This window comes from Callorhinchus milii, unplaced genomic scaffold (genome assembly GCF_018977255.1).
Source record: "Callorhinchus milii isolate IMCB2004 unplaced genomic scaffold, IMCB_Cmil_1.0 Scaffold3, whole genome shotgun sequence".
NCBI lineage: Eukaryota > Metazoa > Chordata > Chondrichthyes > Chimaeriformes > Callorhinchidae > Callorhinchus > Callorhinchus milii.
The window spans coordinates 55,558,398-55,583,824 of NW_024704744.1; the positions used below are offsets into that span (position 1 = coordinate 55,558,398).

The 25,427-nt window shown below is 39.2% G+C and overlaps 1 protein-coding gene across 3 annotated transcripts in view; it reads right to left on the reverse strand.

Annotated features, from left to right (window-relative positions):
- fmn2b (formin 2b) overlaps nt 1–25,427 on the reverse strand; it is a 237,454-nt gene that overhangs the window by 5,172 nt on the left and 206,855 nt on the right. For all 3 annotated transcript variants that reach the window (XR_487913.2, XR_487914.2, XM_007893908.2), the window contains exon 17: nt 6,250–6,331. Coding sequence is in view for 1 of the 3 variants with exons in the window: in XM_007893908.2 (XP_007892099.2) it covers nt 6,250–6,331 (82 nt within the window). In the remaining 2 variants the exon portion in view is untranslated. The remainder of the gene's footprint in view (nt 1–6,249; nt 6,332–25,427) is intronic.

The window sequence follows — 25,427 nt, forward strand, 5'->3', positions numbered from 1 at the left end:
AAGTATTAGCCAGAGGAGCACTGTGAAAACAATTGATTTACTTTAGACAATTTGTACAAGAGGGAATTAAAGGCTTATTGGGAATTTTAGCACTTCCGCCTTTGAATCCTCCTTGGAGTCCTGTAGCTCAGTGGTCAGAGCACTCGCCTTGCAAGCGAGACACCTGGGTTCAATTCCAGGCAGGGCGAAACCTTGGGCAAGTTTCCTTACTTCACCGGCCTAATAATAATCCCTCCAAAACAAAACAATAATAAATTGGTCATTTTCAATCCACGACTGTTTGTGGGACACTGCTGTGTGCAATTGGCTGCGCGTTTCGCCCACAAATATACAGTCAATTCACTTTACAGTCTATTCTGTGAAGCGCTTTGAGACATTGAGAAGACGTGAGAAGCACTATATCAAATGCAAGGATTATTATTATAATAATCAGAAGGTTTGGGTTCATGAACTCCCTGCCTAGGCTGACATTCCTGCGCAGTGTTGGTGGGGGTGTTGCATTGTTGGAGGTGCTGCTTTTGAGACGTTAAACCCAAGTCCCATCTGCCTGTTTAAAGTGGATGTTAAAAGGTCCCATAGCACTATTCAGAAACACGGTGAAGTTTCTCCCAGTGTGCTGGTCATCAACCACCCAAAGAAAATTGATCATTTACTTCACAGCTGTTTGTGGGATATTGATGGGCACAAATTAGCATTTCACCCACAAAATTAGGTGGAACTTAAAGAAATGAACATCAGTAAGGCAATAGTACTAGAGAAATTGATAGGATTAAAAACGATAAATCCCCTGCACCTGATGGCCTGCATCCTAAGGTTTTAAAAGAAGTGACTGCAGAGATAGTGGATGCTTTGTTGTTGATCTTCCAAAATTCCCTGGATTCTGGAATGGTTCCAAGTGATTGGAAGGTCGCAAATGTAACGCTGCTATTTAGGAAGAGTGGGAAACAAAAAATGGGGAACTATAGACCAGTTAGTTGGGTGGTGGGGAAAATTCTAGAGTCCTTAATTAGGGACTTCGTCGTGGGGTACTTAGAAAATCATAATTAGGCAGAGTCAACATGGCTTTACGAAAGGGAAATCATGTTTAACAAATCTTATAGAGTCTTTTCAGGATGTAACTAGTAGGTTAGATAGGGGGAAACCAGTAGATGTGGTGTATTTGGATTTCCAGAAGGCATTCGACAAGGTGCCACATAAAAGGCTGTTGCATAAGATTAGAGCCAATGGAATTAAAGGTAATATATTAGCATGGATTGGAGAGTGGCTAACAGAAAGAAAACAGAGAGTAGGGATAAACGGGTCCTTCTCAGATTGGCAGGATGTGACTAGTGGAGTGCCACAAGGATCAGTGCTTGGGCCTCAATTATTTACAGTCTATCAATGATTTTGATGAGGAAATAGAACTTATATTTAAATTCGCAGACAATACGAAGATAAGTGGGAGAGTAAGCTGTGAGGATGACACACAAAGAATGCAAAGGGAAATAGATAGGCTAGGTGAGTGGGCAAGAAGGTGGCAGATGGAGTATAACGTGGGGAAGTGTGAAGTTATTCACCTAGGTAGTAAAAATGGAAAAGCGGATTATTTTCTAGAGGGGGAGAGACTAGGTAGTGCTGGTGCTGCGTGTCCTTGTACATGTCACAAAAGGTTAGTATGCAGATACAGCAAGCAACTAGGAAAGCTAATGTCATGTTGGCATTTGTTGCAAAAGGGTTAGAGTACAAGAGAAGGGAAGTCTTGCTGCAGTTGTATAAGGCCTTGGTGAGACTGCACCTAGAATATTGTGTGCAGTTTTGGTCTCCTTATTTAAGAAAGGACATACTCGCCTTAGAGGGGTTACAGTGTAGATTCACTAGGTTGGTTCCTGGGATGAGGGGGTTGACCTATGAGGAGAGGTTGAGTAAACTAGGCCTATATTCTCTAGAATATAGAAGAATTAGAGGTGATCTTATAGAACCCTATAAGATTCTTATGGGTCTTGACAGGGTAGATACCGTGAAACTGTTTCCCCTGGTTGGAGAATCTAAAACTAGGGGTCATAGTCTCAAGATTAAGGGTCAGCCTTTTTGAACTGAGTTGAGAAAACATTTCTTCACTCAGAGGGTAGTGAATCTGTGGAATTCTCTACCGCAGAAGGCTGTGGATGCTCAGTCCTTGAACATATTCAAGACTGAGGTTGATAGATTTCTAAAAGATAGAGGGATTAACGGTTATGGGGTTAGGTTGGGTAAATGTAATTAGGTTAGAAGATCAGCCATGACCTTATTAAATGACGGGGCAGGCTCGAGGGGCTGAATGGCCTTCTCTTGCTCCTACGTCCTATGGTCTAAAATATAGTCACTGCATGTCACAGTATATCCCGTGAAGCCCTTTAAGATACCTTTGTGATGTGAAAGGTGTTGCACGAAATGCAAAGATTATTTTTATACAAACAGATCAACTTGAAGTGTGCTTGAATATTTCAACTACTTTGTTATCATTGGGTATCAGTGATGATGCCTAATGCAGAGTTAACATTTAAATTGGCTCAGGAATGGACAAGATAACTTGCAGAATCAGAGTATTTTGTGGACATTCTTTGTGTTATAATAAATAACATTTGCATTTCATATACTATTTTAGAACATCCAAATATGCTGAACGTAATGAGTTACTTTGAAGCAGAGCTTTAAAGCCAGGTTGCAAATTACTGAAAGATCTTTTGGACCCAAAAGAGACATGGCTGCAGCTGTTTAACCAGATAACATCTTGCAGAAGAAAAGGTGGAAACAGATACCAATGTCATGCCCAGGCTGGTTTAAGACATTTTACAATATTATTTGATACCTCTGATGGCACTCTGATGTACCTTTCTCACTTCTAGTCTGAGAGAATGTCTTAGTAAAGTGCACCCGGTAGGAAACTATTCTTCTCTGGTGTATGGGGGAAGGGGGAGAGAGAAAGAAACAAGGCAGCATTTCCAAATGATCACAAAGATGAATGGAAATACAAAGAACGAAAAAAAAAATCAGAGTCATTGGATAACTCCAGAGTTATTACTGGAGAACCTTTAATGTAGCTGTGATTGGTAGAACCTCTCAGATTACTGAAATCTGATGAGTTAAGTCCACCTAGTTATTATAATACTTGTATTTGAAATAGTGCCTTACCTTTCAAAATGTTTGGCAAAGAATTATGTAAAGTGCAGACTGTACATTTGTAGCCTAATATGGCAGCCAATTTGTGCACAGAAAAGTCCTACAAGCGGCTATGAAATGAATGACCATTTTTTTTCTATGTGGGACAGTTGGCCAAAACATTTAACATTCATCAAAAAGATGGGAACTCTGTTTAATATCTCATCTAAGGATGTCACTTCTGACAATGCAGCACTTCCGCACAGCACTTTATTGGAGGATCAGCTAGACTATGAGCTCAAATTCCCAATGTGGGGCTAAATAATATTTGACATTTATTTGAGAGAATGTAAAGAGCTTTACAAAGACTGCGTGGGAGCCCAAGGATGAAATTAACAAGGGAATGGGGATGGGGGTGGTGGTGGGTGGGGGGGCAGCTAAAAGCACAGTCATAGAAAGGTGTGTCTTTGGAGGAGGGGGAAATATTTTAAAACAGAGGGAAGGAACAAGACAGAGTTCCATAGGAAGGGCACAAAATGGCTGAAGGCTTCCCCGATAATTGAGTGGAGCAGGCATGGGACATAAAGCCTGCTGGATTTGGTTGAGTGGTGAGAGTAACTAGAAAGTAGGGTCACAGAAGATCACAGAGATAGGGTGGCAAAACCATGAAGACATTGGAAGGTGAGGATGATTTATGTAAAGTTGATCCACTGGGAAATAGGAAGCCAAATGAGCTGGGTGGGGAAAGGATGTGGACTGCAGAGTTCTTTATCATCTGGAGTTCTTTATCAATGTGGAGTCCTGTAGCTCAGTGGTTGAGCACTCGCTTTGCAAGCTAGAGACCTGAGTTCAATTCCAGGCAGGGCGAAACCTTGGGCAAGTTTCCTTACTCCACACGCCTAATGATAATCCCTCCAAAACCAAAAACAATAATAAATTGGTCATTTTCAATCCACGACTGTTTGTGGGACATTGCTGTGCGCAATTGGCTGCCGCGTTCGCCCACAAATATACAGTCAATTCACTTTACAGTGTGTTCTGTGAAGCGCTTTGGGACGTCCTCCCGACGTGAAGAGCGCTATATCAAATGCAAGGATTATTATTATTATTATTATTATATTATTATCTGGAGTTTGTGAAGTGTTGAGCTGGAGAGACTGGCGAGCAGGGCATTGGAAAAGTTGAACCCACAACCTTCTGACTCAAGAGATGAGCGCAGTACGAACTGAAACAGCTGACACCTTTAGTTTATAATTGGGCTTGGATCGTTGAAAAATAAGGAGTTGACAGACATCCAAATGATCTATACATTTGAACCACAACCAAAGGAAGTAGTTCACTATTCTGTATGCGAGGCTAGCAAACTAAATACGTTGAAAGGTAAAGCATATCATATGAAGCCATAGGTTCAGATAGTTCTGATATACAATTACTTAGATCAAGATTCAAATTCATAAATTATCTTCAGCAAGAGGCTATGATTTCCAGGAATGGTTTCTAAAGTTGAATACCACAGGGTATTTCTCTACTAATCTTCCTCTCAGGGCAGGCAATAAACAAAGGAAGCTGCAACACATGATCTCTCATTCTAGCAGAAATATTGTAAATAAGACACTATGTCCTTGTGGGTTACAGCTATGAACTTGACACCTATGGGCAAGCTTCATACATTGACAATTTTAGAAGTTCATATTCCCTTTTGAGGTAAAAATAGGCATAAACTCATTTGCAGAGCTTCTGGAAGCTCTCGATAACATCTTTGATAAAGCCCCAGAAATGTTGCTACTCCTGGCATGAGAATGGTGATACAGATAGCTTCAGCTACATCTGAGGTACCAATAAGAAGACATCAGCAATGCACGCATCATTGTTTTAACTCTGCCAATTGGCTAATGACGTCTGCTGGTCTAGTGTGGAGTACGGATTATTTGAAAGCAAAGAGGTGATGCCAAAACCTTAGACTACTGTTAGAGTAAACCTCAGACAAACAAAAGCATAATGCTTACAAGAAACCCAGTATAATGGCTATATCTTTGCATTCAAGGGTAATGTTGGCTGCAGATTCTGTCTATAGGGGGAGCACTCTTACTATGAACCTCTCTGCTGGCAGTGGGACAATGTCTTACATGGATTGAAATTAAATTCCTATAAAAGAATATATACTGTACTGATTTCAGCAAGGACTTCACCAATGTCAATATCTTTAGAACAGAGGGCAGGAATGTGCAAGATCAGAAGAAACCATTACAGTCCACTTGGCTCATCTCAATGTCAAATACTATCTTTCTGCATCTCCCCATTGTGCTCTTTGGCAAAATAACCTTCTCATCCAATTCCCTCTTGAAACTGGTCACACTATCTGCCTCCACTGCCTCCCTGATTAAACTGATAAATGGTAACTTGCTGTGTAGTTTCTGTGTAGCAACAGTCAATCTCCCTACCGCTTACAAGTTTGTGGCTATGACTTCTTGTTTTGGATCTCAGCAGGTTCAATACTTTAAGAGTCAAACTCATCAAAATGCTCCAGAATTCTAATGACTTTGTCATACCAGCCCTCAATTTTGTCTCCATTGTAAAATTTTAGTTAGTCACACCCGTCTTTTCAATTTGATTACTTGTCACTGAACCCTCTCCATTTACAGGATGTCCTTGCTTCAAGAGTCAGTAGGTTGGAATAACAATCAGAGTTACCCATAGCAGTTTAACCAGTATGTGATAATAGTGGGAGAAAGCCTTTCGGCAGTTGACATTCTCAAAGGTGTTCCCTTTCCTCCTTCAAGGCCGGTCTCAAGACCTTTCTCTTTGACCGTGCCTTCAGCTCCCCTCTCGACTCTCTACCCCCTCCTTGCTCCCTCGCCACCTCCCCTCCCCCTGACCATTTCCCCCCTGCTCGGGTCCTGACCCAACTGTCCAGCACCTTGGGACGTCCTCCCGACGTGAAAGGCGCTCTATAAATGGAATCTTGTTGTTGTTAAGTGCGTGGAGGTGAAGAGGAGTCTGGGGTTATGTTTCTCTTCCAGCACGTTCCTAGAGAAGGAAGAGGATTTGGAAGGACTAGTACAATTGCACCTTAAAGACTTAAAAATTTCTCTCCCAATTACTTAAAAGTATGTAACAGTTGCATCAACTCACAATTCCCGTTTCAACTTTTTCCTTTACAGAGTAAGACCTTCCTTTCTTCTGTGAACATACATGCTCTTCTGCTTCTTTGATCCTTAAAGCAAACAAATAAGTTACATTACAAATGTGCAGTTCACACCTGAAAGGCAGAAAACTGTTGACAAAATATGGGAAAAAGCTCAGCATACTAAGGGAACATGGCAGTACAGACTTACAGTAACATAACAGATGGTTAAGCAGAATTGAAGTAAAAAAATTGAAACAAGTGACCATTAAAGGAAAAACATAAGTTACAGCAACAGGATAGTTAGATGATTGCGATTTGAAACTAGCTTTCTAAAGATTAAGTAGAGAGAGCTAAACAAAGTTTATATCAAGTGACAAAGACTAACAATTTCTGGAATTTACACAGTGCCATTCACGTAGAATAATGTCCAAGCCCTTTACAGTGGTGGGGGTGGACGGCAAGCAGGGTGAGGAGGTGACCAAAGACTACATTTTAAGGTAGGACATAAAGACAGAGAGTGGGCGAGATGGTGAGAGTGAGGGAGAGAGTTCCAGAGGATAGGGGCATAGAATCAGAAAGCCCAGGCATCAATAATGGCGTGGATAGAGAGGGGAAATTCACAGCTCAAGTTAGTGGAGCAGATGGACTGAGACGAGGAGTGGGGTAGGAAGAGATCAGAGACATAATAATAATAATTATCCTTGTATTGATGTATTTTACAATGTTTTATATTTATATATAATTTTATATATTTGTTTACTTTACAGCATATTCTGTGAAGCTTTTTGAAACTCTTGAAGATGCAATTAGGTCCTATATCAAATGCAAGGATTATTATTATTGATATAGCACCTTATCACATCTTCGAGACATCTCAAATCGCTTCACAGCATATTCTGCAAAGTGGCTTGACTGTATATTTTGTGGCTAATCGCGGTAGCTAATTGTGCACAGCAGTGTCTCACAAACAATAGTGGATTGAGTGACGTAAATTATTATATTATTACTGAAGAACTTACTACCTCCGGAAAAGCGATCCCCCAATTGACTAAAAACTGGGTTCCTATTTACTGCTAGGTAAACACAGTCATGTGGAATAATGAAACTTGCCCAATGTTTCGCACTGCCCGGGAATCGAACCCAAGTTCTCTCACTTGGGAGGCGAGTGCTCTAGCCACTAAGCTACAGAACTTCACATAAAAAGTATAGAGAGGGAGGTGCTAGGGCACAAGGAGATTTACAGATGAGGCTGAAGACCTTGAACAAAATATACATTCAATTTACTTTACAATATATTCTCTGAAGAACTTTGAGACATCTCAAAGACGTGACGAGGTGGTATATCAAATGCAAGGATTATTTATTATTATTATTTATTGAACTCAATCTATTGAGAGACAGACACTGAGTGGAGCCTGGTGAGGAATGGAATAATGGACATGCAGAGCTTGGTGCGCGTGAGGATGCAAGTGGCAGACTTTTGGATTAATTGATGTTTATGGAATCGGGGTAGGAAGGAGAATCTGATTATACACAACTTGAAACACTGTTTTATTTTTGGGGAGAGCTGCACACAATTTGGGTCCTCCAAATGCAGTAAAAATTATGCAATTGGCTACTTCTGAAGAGTAGTCCAACACATACCATTTAACTTTAAAGGTATTTTAATCTTTTCTAGTGGAATGAGAAAATTGACCAACTCTCAGTACAATTTGTGGTGTAAAAAACAACTATTACCTGATTTACTGTACATACCAATGTGTAAAGACATTGGCAGTAAATGTGCTTTGTAAGTTTTTGTAAATGAGTCACAACATGCACAAAATGATTTTTTTGTTCATTTGTAATATTGAATGTCAAAGAATTGGCAACATTTGCAGAAACAAATCAATTCACTGTGTTCTTGGACTAAACTAAAAACAACTTCAACTTTGATGGATTTTTACCAGAGTTGAACTTTCTTCAAAGTTAAAGTTAATTCAGAAAGTATGTTTCAGTGTGTTTTTTTTAAGTACTTATCAGCTATACACGTTACAAAATCTATCCCCAGGGTACAAATAGACAAAAATGTTTCTTTGTGTAATTACTTAAAATATTGTATAATTTAGCTGACGATTTCAGGGATAGAATAAAAAAACCAATGATTTAACACATTAGTTACCACGGCCACTATTTTCCACTCAGCAACAGTGAAAATAGGGGTACTGTATTCTGTCCTACTTTCCTACCCTGATACCAGCATTAGGGGCTAATGCCAGGGTTTTGTGGATGGTATTACCAATTATTCACTGCATGTTCCCTTTGTTCTGCAGGCAGTGAAGATGAAACAGTTGGAGTGCCAAGCTAAATTACCCTCCTTAAGGAACAAGTTCAACCTATCTAACCCTGGGAAGGCCAGACATAGTACTCAATGTATTCTGGTGCCAGTCTTCAAACCTGACCACGTCATTGTGAAGAGGCTGTTGGCTACACTTCTGAATATTTTCTTCAAGCATCACAAGGGCAAGTTGAAATCACACTGTACTGGCTCTACTTCTGAGAAGTAAATCCAACAGCAACTACCTTAGACAAACTTTTACAGCACGTAAGGAAGCCATTCGGCCCACTGTGTCTCTGTTGACTCCAGCAGAGACGCAGAAAGCAATATCCATTCAGTCCCATTTTCTTGCCCTTTCCATATACCTTCTGCTTTTCAGATAACTATCTAATTGCATCTTAAAAAATATAGATATTTCCTCAGTGCAGTCCAAGGTAAGACATTCCAATCCTAACAACTCTCTGTGTAAAAAAAAAGCCCTCTCCTTTCTGAGAAGTAAAGAATGTGTCCATTCTTTAAGAACCATTTTTATGCTAACTAAAAAAACTCAAGCAAAATTTAAAACTCAGTAATAAATTAGGGGACATAGTTATAACATAGCCATAAGAATTGCGAAAGGAGAATTTAGGATGATTTTTTTTCACCCAAAAGTTGTTGGACTATGGAATGCTCTGCTCAATAAGGTTGTAGTGGTGGAATACATTGCAACTTTCAAGAGAAGTAGACATGCATATACAAATACAAAATGATATTTGTATAGCATCTTTCACATCAGGAGGATTTTCCAAGGCGCTGGACAGTCAGGGATTTGGACCCGAGGTGGGGGTTGAAATCGGGGAGGGTAGAGGGCAGGGAGGGTAGAAATGGGGCAAAAGGCATAATAATAATAATAATAATCCTTGCATTTGATATAGCACTTTTCACGTTGGGAGGACGTCCCAAAGCGCTTCACAGAACAGACTGTAAAGTGAATTGACTGTATATTTGTGGGCGAACGCGGCAGCCAATTGCGCACAGCAATGTCCCACAAACAGTCGTAGATTGAAAATGACCAATTTAAGTATTGTTTTTGGTTTTTTTGGAGGGATTATTATTAGGCGTGTGGAGTAAGGAAACTTGCCCAAGGTTTCGCCCCGCCTGGAATTGAACTCAGGTCTCTCACTTGCAAAGCGAGTGCTCTAACCACTGAGCTACAGGACTCCACAGGCATGGTCGAAGAGGAGGGTTTTGAGACTCACTTTGAAGGAGGCAAGGGAGGGGACAAGGCGGAGGGAATGCAGGATGGAGTTCCAGAGGGTGGGAGCAGAGTGGCTGAAGGCCTGACCGTCAAAGGTGGAGCAGGCTAGGCAGGCAACGTGAAGCAGGCCAGAGCCCACTGAGTGGAGGGAGCAGGCAAGTTGGTAGGGGGTTAGGAGTTTGCAGACATAGGAAGGAGCAAGGCCGTGGAGGGCCTTGACGGCAAGGATGAGAATCTTGAACTCTATCCTCTGGGGGATGGGGAGCCAGTGGAGCTGGGTGGGGGTGATGGAGTCATGGAGCCTGTTGTGGGAGAGGATACAAGCTGCAGAGTTCTGGATGATCTGCAGTTTGTGGAGGGAAGAGTTGGGAAGGCCAATAAATAGAGAGTTGGCATAGTCGAGCCTAGATGTGATGAATGCGTGAATGAAAGGGAGGGGATTGAAGGGGTATGGGGATAAGACATGGGGTGGGACTGAATTAATTTCCTTGCTCTGTGAGCCAGTGTGAACTCGATGGGCCAAATAACCTCCTTCTGAACTATGCATTTCTATGTTTCTAATTGCCACATATGGTACTATATGATGATCCCGTTGAAATCAATCTATTATGTGAAATGGCACATTGCAAACATTGGTCCAGAAAGAACCCGTTCAGTGCTTAACAACTTGGAAGAATTCTATTGAACCAAAATGCTCTGTGGCCCCAGTTGCTGATCAAAAGAACTCATACAACCAAGGAATATTTAAGCATTGTTATTTTTTAAACATAATTGAACAATATTTCCTGCAGAGGAATGTAGCACAATTTACATAAGGGAAAACTAACTGCTCCATTGGAAGCAGCAATTTCTGGCAGAAGAGGGGAATTCCACTACATAAATTCATACAGAATTTATCAACATGCTTCCTCGGATCATTGTTTACATTCATTTTTATTGTTCTGGAATACAGGATTGCATACGTACTGCAGAAATCATATTAACCTGTTCTTGCCACACTAAGGAGGGCCACTTAATGGCCATCTTCTTATGGTGGTCAATCACTTTACTCAAGTGACTTAGGATGGCATTCTAAATCATTATGCACACCCCAAGCATTTCAAATTTTGTTATCACGTGTACGCAAAGACCTTGAAAGCAATACAAATATGATTTAAATTTAGGTAGCACCTTTCACATCAGGAGGACATCTCAAAAAACTTCACAGTAAAAGTACTGTAGGTACCTTCTTTGGGTTTCCTACAAGTGAGTAAAGTGAGCAACAATACTGCACTGAAATGGGCGAAAAATAAGATACTCTTGCAGACCACATATGCTCAGTGAACATACTGCATCAGTGTCAGCCTGGCTCAGTTGGTAGCGTTCTCGCCTTGGAGTCAGAAAGTTGTGGGTTCAAGCCCCATGTCGAGACTTGGAACTCAGTCTAAGATGACACTCCAATACAGTGCTGGGGATGGGTTGCATTATCGTAGGTGCTGCCCTTCAGATAGGATGTTAAACTGAGGTCTTGTCTGCCTGTTCAGGTGGAGGTTACAGATCATATGGCACGATCTGAAAAGGATCTTGCATTGCCTCTGCAGAAAAATATAGTCTTGCATTGCCTATTCTAAGCACTCCCGGCCATTACCCCACATGAAAGGTGCTATATAAATGCAATTCTGGGTGAGGGGAACTATAAAAATGCAAGTTACTGTTTAAGTGTTATTGTGTTTGATCAGAGTAGCAAGGGCTCCAAAGAACAATATCTAATTTCTCAAATCAAGATTCTAAAATCACATATGTGACTTTGAACCAATGTGTATACAAGAGATCTCACATGGGCTTCCAGTGTGCCTGACGCTTCAGTCAGTGGAAATGGTGAATATTCAACAGCTCATGATATTGCAGAGCTAAGTCTACTTGAAATGGCTCCCGACAATATAAAGATGGCATATATTCATATGTAGGTCTGCAGTCCCATTATAAACAGAACAAAAGGTTTGCCATTAACGAACAACACTTGTCAGACCCAACTGCAAATGTGCAAGCCATATGAACATTTCAGTGGGTATCTCAATTCGAGAACAAATTTAACACAAACTATTCTTCTGAATTTTCCATTGGATAAATACACTGCTTGACGCAGCACTAACTCATACAGATCAAAAGGTCCCCAATTTAAATCCCAGCCTGCACTAAATCAAAGGAAAAAAAACCTATCTTACAGACCAATTGAATGATTTTTCCAGTCTCCCACTCTTGCAGTCTCAACATTACAATCAATGAAATCAAGACAATTAAGGTCACCCCGGCCAAATGTCATGAACACAAAGCTACCAGACAACACACTTCACAGAAAACTACTTACTCATGTGGACCCGTGCTTTTTTTTAAAAAAATGATACATTTCAGCAAAGTTACAATAATGCAAAGCATCAATGATCATGTGAGATGCTACACTATTTGCTGGCTTTCATTTGCAACAAAGAAAAATTGCAAATTTGTACAAGCCACTGAAAGTTGAGCAGACAACAGGGGTATGGAGAAAAAGCAGGTAAATGGAACTGAAAGAGAACTCTAAAAGAGCCAGCACAGACACAATGGACTGAATGGCCTTCTTCTGTGCTGTGAATTTCTGTGGTTCTATGGTTCATCTGCATCTCGGACAGTTAAACAGCACTGAGTAACTTGAGATCCATTCCTGAAATGAACATTCATATTAAAAGGGACGACAAAGAGTTTATTGGAACTTAAATATATACTGATTTAAACATATCATTCATTCAATTCCTGCTCATCATAACAATCAATTCTAACGATAATAATCCTGAAATTTGATATAGCACTCCCATGTTCAGGAGAATGTTTCAAAATGCTTCAGAGGATAAACTGTAAAGTGGAGTGACAATCTTATGGGCGAATGAAACATCATGAAACACATTTGAATTGCTAACTTTACTTGATTAATAAGCCAAATGTTACAGGAGGTTTGGTTTAAAAATGGCAAATAATAGCAAAAACAGCACCAGTGATTTTTTATTTAAATGAAATCGACCTTGTGGAGCCAAGTTGTGGTTAATTGAGAGAAGCAAACCTGCAGGTTTTAAGAGTTACAAGGCCTGAAATTTCACCTAATCCAGTTTGCAATTCTTAAAATGAACTGACTTGCAGTTAAGACTAAATGAGAATTTTCCACGATTTTACATCAACCTCAATTTTAAGAGATAAAAAGCTAATAATCTTACAGGTTAAGAAAAGGTGAGAATTTGGGCCAACAGTAAGTGGGGTGAGGGAGAGGCAGGAAGGTAAAGGTTTGTCCACAGGACTTGGAGGGGCAGGGATCTTTCCAATTCAGTTCCCATTAACCCTGTAAGACAAAGCCTTAAGATGCTAGTTTGATCTTAGCTGGACAAGCAGTGGAAAGCTTGCCAGACAGTGCTTTCAATGGCAAGCTGTACAGTTTTAGTTGGTTAAGCACATTGCAAGGTCTCCAAGCCCTGGTCCTTGCACCTAATATGCTCAAAACTTAACTCAGCAAGAACAATAGCACCAGCAAATATATTTACTTATTATAGTAATTAATTGTAATAAATACATTTTATGATTATTTTAATAAATACAAGGATTATTATTATTTTTATGCAACATTTTGTTTGTATCGAAGCACGTTTACCAATAATCGTCCAAAATCAAACTAAAAAGTGACTTATTCATATTTTTTCTGATATATCTATTTTTCAGGACTTGTAACTTCTAAGTTACTTTTAAATAACAACAACTTGCATTGATATAGGCCTTACACGTGGGGCAGGGTCCCAGAGCGCTTTCCTTTCCACATCTATTATAGGCACATTGCGTTTTGATAAATCCCTATAAGGGACAACTCATTGAAGCTGCATGTTGTTCACTCGCCCCACGATTTGTGAAGGTTTCAGGCTGACTCAGCTTCTGAATATTGCAAGAAACTGCCTACTGTTAAAAACAGAATTTGCATCAGCTTTCATATTGGTCATCTGAGAAACGTGCAGTTCAGCAGATGCATTATTTAGTTCAGCGCCAATTTCAGCAATGTGAAGAGGCTAAGCATGACAAACTAACAGTTTTAACAGTATATGGAGAGGTAATCCTAACATTGCGCTGTGAGAACATACAAATGCAAGGTACGTTATGAAATAATAAATCTTTGCATTTGATGTTGCACTTATAACATCAAGAATGTCTCAAAACTACTTCATAAAGTTTCAATATTTGTATGCAAATAAGGGTAAAATTGCCACTTTTGGTATTCCTGAGGGTAAACACCATGTAAAGACAATTCCTGGCAGAGTAAGTGAAGAGAAAACATTTGCATGGGAGGAGGGTGTACATACAAAATGAAAACAAGCAGGAATGGAATGTAAAGTAGCATTATCATCTTCATTAAGTACATTGGGCACAACATTCTTCCAATGATAAGTTCACTCTGTGTGACAATAATACAAATACAAACCAATACATCTGAATCCACAGTAGTACAGTATTTTCAGAACGGGTCAGTGAAATACTTGAGAACCCCTACCATTCTGATCTCTTAAGTTCTCCTTTAAAAGAACAAAAAAACAACTAGTGAGGCACTATGTTCTCAGCAGGGGATGAAATACAATTTGTGTAAGTCACAGTTAAGTTTAGGTAACCCTGAAAGTCAATAATGAAACACATACAAGAAGGATCCAATTTTCAGACATCATAGTCAAAACTGCAGGACCACTGCCAAATTCTCTTTATCTCAAACTCTGCTGGAGCGGCTTTGTTTTGGTGGAGAAAATGTATCTGATCGTGCACGGACTACCCAGTCCCTCTGCAGATAAGAGATGCATTACATTGTACCTGGTCCCACTGAACTGCCTGATGAAATCCAACCTCTGGCTTAAAACAAAGGGGTTGTGTGTGTAGTGCCATCAGAACATCACAGCCAACGTCTTCCGTGGCTCCCTTCAGCTTGTGCATCAGACAACAGCTGACTAAAAGCACTATCATTTATCTCCCTTGAATCACAGTGTCAAGGACAAACCTGCAGAATGACACTCCAACATGACCCTTAACATGTCCTCAGTTGGAATACAGTAAAAAGAATCATGCCAGTTTAATGAGGATTTTCTGATTTCATCCCTATTGTATGCAAAATAGATTGCCACACACATTTGAAGCAAGAAAATACTAAATACAGTTGTAAGAATTAAAGACACCATCAACTCTTCCATTTTCAGTTTAAAACATTTTTGCTTGTTCAAAAGCTTTAAAAAGCTTTTCAATTCCTCTGATAGTTTGCTATTTGTTGCACCGATGTAAGTTACTTTAAACCTCACCATCTCCACTGATTTTAAAAGCCAATATATAAATATGAAAGACCCTGGATAGAGATAGAGAGAAAAGAGACACACACAGACACATACACAATTTCTGGGGGTCGTAACAAATTTTATAAAAAGGTAGTTTTTTAAAATATGGAACTATTATTTGTGAAATCTATCAATGCAAAGCTGGGCTGTTATATGCAGAAGTCCAAATAAGAGAATGCAAACTGCTGTGGGTGTAACATATGATGGCATGTTACTCTAGAGTTTTAAACTATTAAAATTGAAGAACTGAAACCTAAACAAACCAATACTCAGGAACTCATAATTACAAGCATTCTTTTTGACGAATATTTAATATTTAATATTTAAGCATTTGTTTCCGCCACCAAGATATTTATTTTCATAAGATATTTCTACTTTTTCTTTAAAGCAAAAATAGAAAACTCCAAGGCAAGAAAAACTGTACATTTGTCGTGTCTTTTAGCTATTTACATATTCATACCTCAGTTTTAGGAAGAATATACTAGTTATACAGAATATACAGTCCCTTCGCCTCGCTTCCTCTCTTGCCTCCTTCAAAGCTGGTCTCAAGACCCTCCTCTTCGATCGTGCCTTCGGTCGCCCTCCCACCTCTCTGTCTTCCCTCACCCCTACCCCACCCCTCCCCCATGCTCGGGTCCTGACCCGATTGTCCAGCGCCTTGGGATGCCCTCCCGACGTAAAGGGCGCTCTATAAATGTAATTTTGTTGTTGTTGTTTTGGGAATGTGCCAAGCAATGATTCTCCAGATCTGCAAAGAAGCTATAAAGAATTAATGAAATGTGAAACATGTGAAATGGAACAAATAGTCTACTCATGTTCCAAAGTCCCTAACTGCTGCAATCTAATTGATGTGTTGCTTGTCTCTAGGTGAGTAGTGGACATTAAAAGTCAGCAGGTTTTATGACATTGTGGTGGGGTTTCACAAATTCTATAAGCTAACAGCTAATTCTATAAATTCTAACAGCCACAGAGGTCTGAAATCTCTCTAAAAATCAACAAGCTGTGCACTTGAAAAGGATCAGCATGCATCATGCTGGGCAGCCCATTCTAACATTGACTGGAGGTTGGATTCAAACTACAACAGACAGCGTGAAGAGTTTTACAAATACTCATTAACCAATTACCCATCACTGTTTTACACCATCATAAAATATTAAATTGCAGCCTGGCAACTACTACTACTAATAATCTTCGCATTGGATCTAGTATCTTATGCAGAAATAATTCAGTATAAGAGAGATTTTTGTAAAGTGCAGCAACTATGTATTTATAGGTAAACATAGCAAGCAGCCAATGTCCAACATAGCAAGCAGCCAACAGTTTTGAATTGAATGACCAATTTTATTAACAGGGGATTGTTGACTAGGATATCAGGAGAAACTCGTTTCTTTTTTGGACGTCCTCCTGACGCGAAAAGCGCTATATCAAATGCAAGGATTATTATTTTGTTATTAATTTAATGTTAACTACATATCTGCAGATATGGGCTGAAACTGTGATTTGTGAGGAACAATCATTTTCTAGTAATTGTCATTTTGTCAATTGTCATGAATTCAACAAAAATGAAAGGAAGTTTATTACTCTCTGTAGCTTGTGATCATTCTTTGTACCTTTTAGTCCTGCTTAACTTATCACAATACTTATTAAAAGCTTCCAATTTTGTCATGTTGGATACAATTATTTTGCCCCAACTCTATCCCAACACTTGCATTTTTGTCTTATTGTATAGTAATAAATAATAATCCTTGCATTTGATATAGCACCTTATCATGACTTTGAGATGCACTCACAGAATATACTGTAAAGTGAATTGATTGTAGATTTTGTGGGTGAAATGCAGCAGCCAATTGCACACAGCAATGTCCCACAATCAAACGTGGATTGAAGTGACCAATTTTTTTTGAAGGAATTATTACCCCCAGAAAAGTGATCCGCCAATCGACTAACAACCGGATTCTTATTTACTGCTAGGTAAACAGAGGCGTGTGGAGTAAGGAAACTTGCCCAATGTTTCGCACTGCCCGGTAATTGAACCCAGGTTTCTTGCATGCAAGCCTTGTGCTCTAACCACTGAGCTACAGGACTTCACGAAATGTACTTGACCAGATACCTTTTTGAATCATGGGTAATCAAAAGGCCTCTGACAACTTATGTGTGGTTTAAACATAACCAAAGTGCTTTCAAATACTTTGGAATAAAATATATGGTTCATTCATATCCATATTACTTCCCAGGAGAAATTTTACAATGCATCAATGACGATTCTCAAATACTTGACTATTCATTTTTGGAATATTTCTGTGAATTCAATGTACTAGAGCAAATATCACGGAGAGAACCTACAAAGTTGAGAAAGTATTTACGCCATAAAATAAGATACAAGTTTAAGAGTGATGCTAGAAACAATTATGCAACAATAATTTGGTGTCATTCAGCCCAAATTCACATAAGAAAACATGCCTCATCTGGTTTGCAGTGCTAATGCATGTACGGTTCTCATCACTTTGACAAAACAATTATACAGCCAGCAAATAATTCAAGTTTGTTTCCAGTGGAAAGTGGATGGGGTGGGTGTAGTGAGAGAAAGAGAAAAAAAGAGAGGAGAAACACATTGGTTTCATCAGCACCCCTCATCTAAATTTTGATTTAAAAAAACATTGCCAGAATTAAAATTATATGTGGAGTTACTGAAATAATTGACGAGCTGGCTGAAATTATTGACATAATGAATGTCATACAACTTATGCAATTGCCAGAATACTGAAAGTTACTATTTGTTTTGGGATCAACACATTGGATGCCAGTAATTCTGTGGCTTGATTTGAATTACATTCAACTTGGTCAGTCATAATGGAATAATAAGGGTCCCTTCCAATCATTAGATGCTGTGTTTATTACTATATATCTCAAGTATGTGCAGTGCAACACTTATCCATTTGGATTTTGAAAGAAATAGCTACAATAGGGAGCTCATTCGGGTTATTTTGAAACAGTACTGAATGTGATATTTTATGTGATATTTACAATTGCTACAAATGGAAGCGCCAGTGATTCTGAATAGCTCGACTGCATTTAATAAAAAGTTTTATTTCAGAGTTGCACGGAAAGAGCCCTGCGGTTAAAATGGCTCGTCTGACAGCTTGCTGACTACTGGAGTGCAAATAAAGGCCAATTGAGCTAAGATATAAAACAGCAGCTTAGAAGAGTTGACATTAACCCTTTAATTATGTGCAACTTGTAATCAAGGTTTTCACAGGATTTATAACAAAAAAGGTCTTGCAAATGTCTTGAACAATAGGAAGTGAACCCACAAAAATGGTCTGGTTCAAAACTGCATTCTGAACAACTGAGTGTACCTGCTGGGGACCAATTACAAACATTTAATGTCATGAACATTCCCAAACAAACTCCACTGAGGTAATAATAATCATAATAATAATAATCCTTGCATTTGATATAGCACTTTTCATGTCTTCTAGACTTCTCAAAGCGCTTCACAGAATTTACTGTAAAGTGAATTGACTGTATATTTTTGTGGGCGAAACGCGGCAGCCAATTGCACACAACAGTGTCCCACAAACAGTCATGGATTGAAGTGACCTAATTATTATTGTTTTTTTTTCTTGAGGGATTATTATCAGGCATGTAGAGTAAGGAATTTTGCCAAAGGTTTTTCCCTGCTCGGAATCAAACCCAGGTCTCTTGCTTGAGAGGCGAGTGCTCTAACCATTGAGCTACAGGACTAATGTTGTCTCCATTTGATACAAATGGATTGTAATTTGGCCCAGACATACATAACGTGTTTCAAATTTTATTGAACCTTTGTTGCATCACAAGGATTGCAAAGGAAGAAGTTATATTTTATTTAGAAATTTCTCAAAGCTCTTCACAGTTAATGATCATCAAGTACAGTGACTTTTTATAGGCAAATGTGGTGGCAATTTGCATCAGCAATATCCCACAAACAATCTTGAGGTACTGTTTATTCAGAGATTGTTGGCGAGGATACCAAGACACACTCCCTACTCCAATCATAAGATATTAACAAGCAGACAGGATCCCAGGATTGTGTCTCATCCAAAAGATGAGACCTCAGACTGTGCAGCACTTTCCAATACAAGCTGAAGTTCAGTACATTATGAATAGCCTACATACTGAACTCTAGTGTCTCTTGAACCATCAACTGTGTGACTCAAACGGCTGTGGCTACCAAATATGCCAGACTGACACAATAGTCAAATTTGAAGCACATCTCAGCATTGCAATGTAGTGAGCAGCTCCTCTTATGCACTGGACTCATTTCAGCATTTATGGTCCTGTGAAAGTGCTGTGACCTGGATTTGCCATCATAATTATAATCATCCCTGCATTTAATACAGCACACTAAATGTTAAAATGTCTTGAAACTCTCCACAAAGTTTTCTGTAAAGTGTAATGACTATTTGTAGGCAGGAATTTCTGCACAACAACCTTCCTCAAACAACTATAGAGTGAAACACCATGTTCTTCTGTTGGGGGGATGCAAGTATTTTTAAAATGCTGGACCCAATGGAAAATCCTTTTTTTCAAATAGTGACATGGGATCTTTAACAGAAATTTTGCTGCCTCAGCAACCAAGCGCAGTGGTCAATTCAGGAATGTTGTTGGCTACTGTTTCCTCTCCCCTGCTCGGAGTAATAACACTGCTGTTTGCAAAGGTACATTTGAAAAATCAATACATATTCTCTGAAGTACAAGAGAACAGCTTCTACATTTTACCACAAGGCTTCTCTTCAAATGCTGATCCGGTTCCATTGTAAATTCATTAAAGTTACAGCACAGAAATAGGTCATTCAGCCCATCAAGCTGATGCTGGTGCTAATTTGTTCACTGGGTCTATAAACTCTGCCTGCACCTTTTTATCTAAGTGAGGCAAATTCACATCAAAAATGAAGCATAAAAAGCCACCGGTGGCATCATTTCCCAAAGAAAAAAAAACACATTACTTTTTCATCAACCAAAGAGTTTTATGTTTCCCAGTATTCTGACAGATAGTCTGCCAGGAGCATTAATTCATTTCAACACTGAAAAACGGAGAGTGTAACCAAGAGGTGAGCAGATAAGCCACATTCTCCCACCTCAAGTTTTTATTGCAAACAAATGTCCAAAAACAAAGAAACCACAGCTGTGGTCTTTCGTCAATTTCAATGTTACAACCCACCAGCTTTGAGCAATGTCCTTTGGCTTTGGTTATCAAAGCATTCTGACATGCAAGGATAGGTGGAAACTGAGCCCAGTGTTTTCAAAATACTTCACAAAATATGAACTGCATAGCATGGGGTTCATAGCAGAAGAAAACAGAAATCAATCATGCAGACCTAAACAATGACACCATAGCAAAATACCACAGGGTGGGGAGGGGGGTAGGGGAAGGGGGCTAGAGGGAGGGGAAGAAGAGAATTTCTCAATGTTAAAAATGTGCAAAAAGTCTGTGTTATGCTCTAGTTCACTGAACCTTTAATTCACATTAACATCTGAAATCCACAATATTGAGAATGACAAATGTAAAGTGTTAAAACTTATACCCAAGCAGTAGCTAATGTGGACGTACCTTCAGTGAGGCACTTTTGAGACAAATACGTAATGAGCCCATCAAGTCTTGAAATAGGTCAAAGAACATTAATCCAAGTGCTGTGCATGGAATTTGAACGAATACACTGGGTGATCCACATTTGAAAATTGTTTTCTAAACGGGTATTGCCAGTGCCTCTGGAGTTTGTCTTAGAATAAGACAAGTCATTGGAAGTCAGGAGCTAGCGACATAAACTTTACGGCATCATTCAACTCTTTGTATTAAGGCTTCTTGTGTGTGCAGGGAATTTTAGATTAGACCACGCACGCAGCCGCGAAAAGGCACCAAGACCCATCATGGTGAGAAAGCTAGACACGAGGTAACCTTATGAGTTAAATTAAGATTCATGATTCAGAGTCCTGTGCAAGATTTGGGAGAAAACTGATTTGAAATTACTCTATTAGTTTGGATGCCCTTTCAGCCCACCTGACTTTATCCTTTCAGAATACGTACTTTACCATCCTCCCTTTATAGCATCAAGCTGTTGGGTTTTTTAAAGAAAAACAAGTCCAGTGTCTTGTCGTCAACCAACCTTTCTAGTAACCTGTTCCATTGAAGTAACAGTGGCCAGAAGATGTTTTGAAATTCTGAAGCAGAGAAAAGTTCAAAGAGTGTTTTTTTCTTATTCCGACCTTGTTTGATTTGAACAATGTGGTAAAACAATACACATGTAAAGAGTGAATGTATGTGCTCAAGGGCATAATAGCACATGAAGCCACATGAGGTTATCTCCCAAATTATGCATTAGATAGAGCACTGTTTTTCTGTTGTGGACACCTCACCTTCCAAAAAAATCTGAAGATAGTTAGAGGATTGCTCAAACATTTTCACTGCCTGCACAGCAGCATTGAAACTTCACAGAGTGATACTTCACAGAAACAGGCCATTTGGCTCAACGCATCCTGCTGGTTTCTTACACTCCATGAGTCCCATCCTTCCTATTCCCCTCACTTCTATTCCCTGCTCTATAATGTATAAATCAAGCTTTCTCTTAAATGTATTGATGCTATTTACTTCATTCAGAGCTTCTGACAGTGAGTTCCACATTCTCGTCACTCTGTATTCCTCTTGAACTCCCTATTAGATCTAATACTAGCTATCTTATAACTATGCCCTCTTGTTTTGGACTCATCAGGTCCCCTCTCAATCATCTCAATTCTGGAGATAAAATCTGAAAACTGTACTCTCTCTAATTGCAGTCTTTTCTATGAGGATCCTGTTTTCTTCATGTGCCTCATTCTTAGATATTGCAACAGTGGTATGGAGAGTGTGCAGGGGTGTTGTGAGCCAGGGTATTATTACACAGTTCACATCCCCAATAGCCATCCTTCCTTTCCTAACAGCTTGGAAACCACAGATGGCATTAAGAAGAAAACCATTGTGATTTCCTCCCAGGACCTAAGCACTGCACTATTTTCCTCTTTTGGTTGCACGTCATCTGAACATTGTCAAACGTTAAAGATTCCAGGCATCATTAAAAAAAAGAGGAATTTTCTCACAGGGTCCTAGCCACCAATGTCCTGGACACAATTGATTATTTGCTTCATGGCTGTTTACACAAGATTCTGTGAAGCACTCCTTGTGACATGAAAGGCAATATATCAAATGCAATGATAATTATTATTATTGTTTATGGCCTTTGAAGTTCCGTTATCTTTTGGGTAACATGTTGGTGCATGATTGGATACGTGGTCCAGTCTCTGACTTCCTCTACTTTTGGGAAAGCTATTATAACAGTGCTCTGAAAGTTCAAGGAAGGTACTAAAGAGGAATTTGAAACTTCCTATGGTCTAAATCTTAAGACCATTGTCTTAAAACATAAGATTGTGTAGAATTTCTAAAATTAATCTTAGTCTAAGCAAGTTTAGTGCAGTTTATTTTTCTAAAACAATATGGAAACTGACTTTCAGATTAACATCTATTTAAAATATTTTCTAATGTTCAACACAATCTTACATTTTAAGGAAACAGTCATACAGCGAAGATCATGGAACATTTGGGGCCTTGATTTCTTACTGATGCAGTGTAGAAAAGTGAACTGTTTGACACCAGCAAAGCCCAGCATGGGTGCCCGGATGGAGCCAGTAGTATAGAAACATTGTAACTTCTATGCACTTTGACAAGCCTAATAGGCATTTTTATTGGCAATCATGAATTTTATTTGGGGAGTAGTACAAAACACTTTGCTGCCAGAAATGCCCGATATTCCACAACTCTTTATACATCACAGCAGGATCACTAACATTAGTTGTCTGAGGAATTGTTTGCCTAGGATTCCTATTCAATGGTTGTGTAGTTAATATTTATGCTACGGCTCGAACAGTAGTAGTTCTTTCGCATTCCATAAACGTGCATCAAGCTTCAATCCATGCTTAACCATACATAGGCCTATTTTAATTGATAGTTTTATAAAGTCAAACTTTCCACTCTTTTATAAGCGTCTGGTTGTTCCTCTGGAACCTTCTTTGGGCTGAAATTTCTATGATTCCATCACCCTGCTCTCCTTAGCGTTTTGCCCACAAGATATACAGTCAAATCCTCTTTATAGTATATACCATGAAGAGTTTTGAGATGTCTCAACAGCGAGTATTATTATATCTGATCTCATGTTCAGAAGAAACTTTAAATTAGAAAGTACATACAAAAAATTTCCAAATATATGACTGAAATAACTTGCACTTATGTAGAAACGTTCAAGTAGGATGACCAACTCAAAAGTGTTTCATACAGACAATGGGAATCGCTGAGCAAAGAAGAAAGGAGGTACATTGAATGATGTTAATAAAAGGGAAAGTCAAATGATGAGTTTTTAAAGAGGATCATGAAATTTGGGGGAGGAGGACACAAAGCAGAAGGACTTTGGGGGAACGTTCCAGAGAGCAGATGTTTTTAGGGGTTTAAGGATTGGCCACTAACAGGCAGCAAGGAATCAGTTGGAAGTGCCTTTAAGTACCACTATAAAACTTTTTCCAATTTAAAATTCAGGTAAGAGAAATAAGTTGTAAATCAGCATTGAAATGGATTAACATATCCAATGTGTGTCTTAATCAGAAATGCATTTATAGGTGAGAAACAGAACTTCCTCTGTTGAAAATACTCTATGGCAGCAGGCACCTCTGATACCATGCTGTGATTATCTAAGCGAAAGCCTCAACTGTGAGTGGTGTCAGGCTATTGCAGGAGGCCTCACAAACAAAGTTGGTGTCTTCAACTCTCAGAAAACCCGAGCACCTTCTAGACCCAGTCTCTAAATAACAATCAGGAGCAGGATGATCAATTGGTTGATTACCCCACCCAGAGGAAGACTGATGCCAAATGTACCACTACATGTCTGAGATCAGCTACTCAGCACAGGCATTCAAACCGCAAACCGTTCAGTCTGTGTGGCCTGGTGCTGTATGAGCCATGGTATTTACCCACTAGGCCATCAGCAGAGCTGCCAGAAATTAATTTATTGCAGCCAACCCAAGGATGTAGTTTCATGGGAGGAAAACTGTTGCTCAGTCAAATTATAAATAGTTTCGGTCTGAAGTTTTTTTTAATACAAATCTGATCCACTAATAGTCGGTTTTCAAATATCTCCAGTCTTGGACATCAATTTTATATTGCAGCATATTTTCCTTCACGGCCTTTATGAAACATTTTGTTTACCCATTGAGTACTGAAAGAAGTACAAAGAAGTAGTTTGAAAGAAGTACAATACATTCATAAAGCATCTTTCACGTTAGGATAACTGAAAACCCTTCACAACGCTGGATAGGCACCTGAGCTGGTAGGTGGGAGCTGAGTGGGGAGGGGAGAGATGACCAGAAGCAAGGTCAAAAAAAAATCTTGAGATATGGCTTGAACCAGGGGAAAAAAAGGAGCAAGTCCGAGGTAGGGGCTCCAAAGAACAAGGGCAGACTGGTTGAAGGCCAGTCGGCCCACCAATGGTGGAGTAAATAGGGTAGGAAACATGAAACAGGTTGGTGCCCACTCAGTGAATGGGTCAGTGTGGTTGAAACAGGTACATTAAACAATGCTTTTCCATTCAGCCCACCTGAATACCTTTTTTCATCAATGCCATTTATTGTTTCCTCTGAAATGTATAGTGATGCTTCAAGTTGCAGAGGAAAACAGTCCCTTCAAATATGTGTTCCCTGTTACCAGCTGTGTACAAGATCTACTGTACAAATTTGTATTGTAAGGGTTGACCTTAAAATACAAATTTGTATTGACCTTCCCAATGCACAGCATGTGCAAGAATGATTTTGCTAACCATAAATTTCTGCAGGATTGCTTGATTGCTGCAATTCAATGAATTTATGGGATATGGAATAGAGGAGAGAAGTGTGATTAGAGTAGACACGGTAGTTTTGGTTGGGAGTTCGAACAGGAAAGACTGGCCAAATTGTTTCCTTCTGTGCTGAAAATTTCTGATTTTGCAAATCACAATTATAGTATTTTTTCTCTCTCCCAGCTTAGTGGGGTAGAGTCTCCTAACACTTAACTATGTCATAAAATGGTAGCACACATCATAAAATATTTACAGATTATATAAAAGGCCTATTCCAAAATGTTTGGTGGACTGTCTCCAGATCCCTTTAGAAAATTAAATTTTGAACAGAATTTTTTTTGAATGTCACGCAACATTTCAATAACATTAAAAATAAAAACTCAAT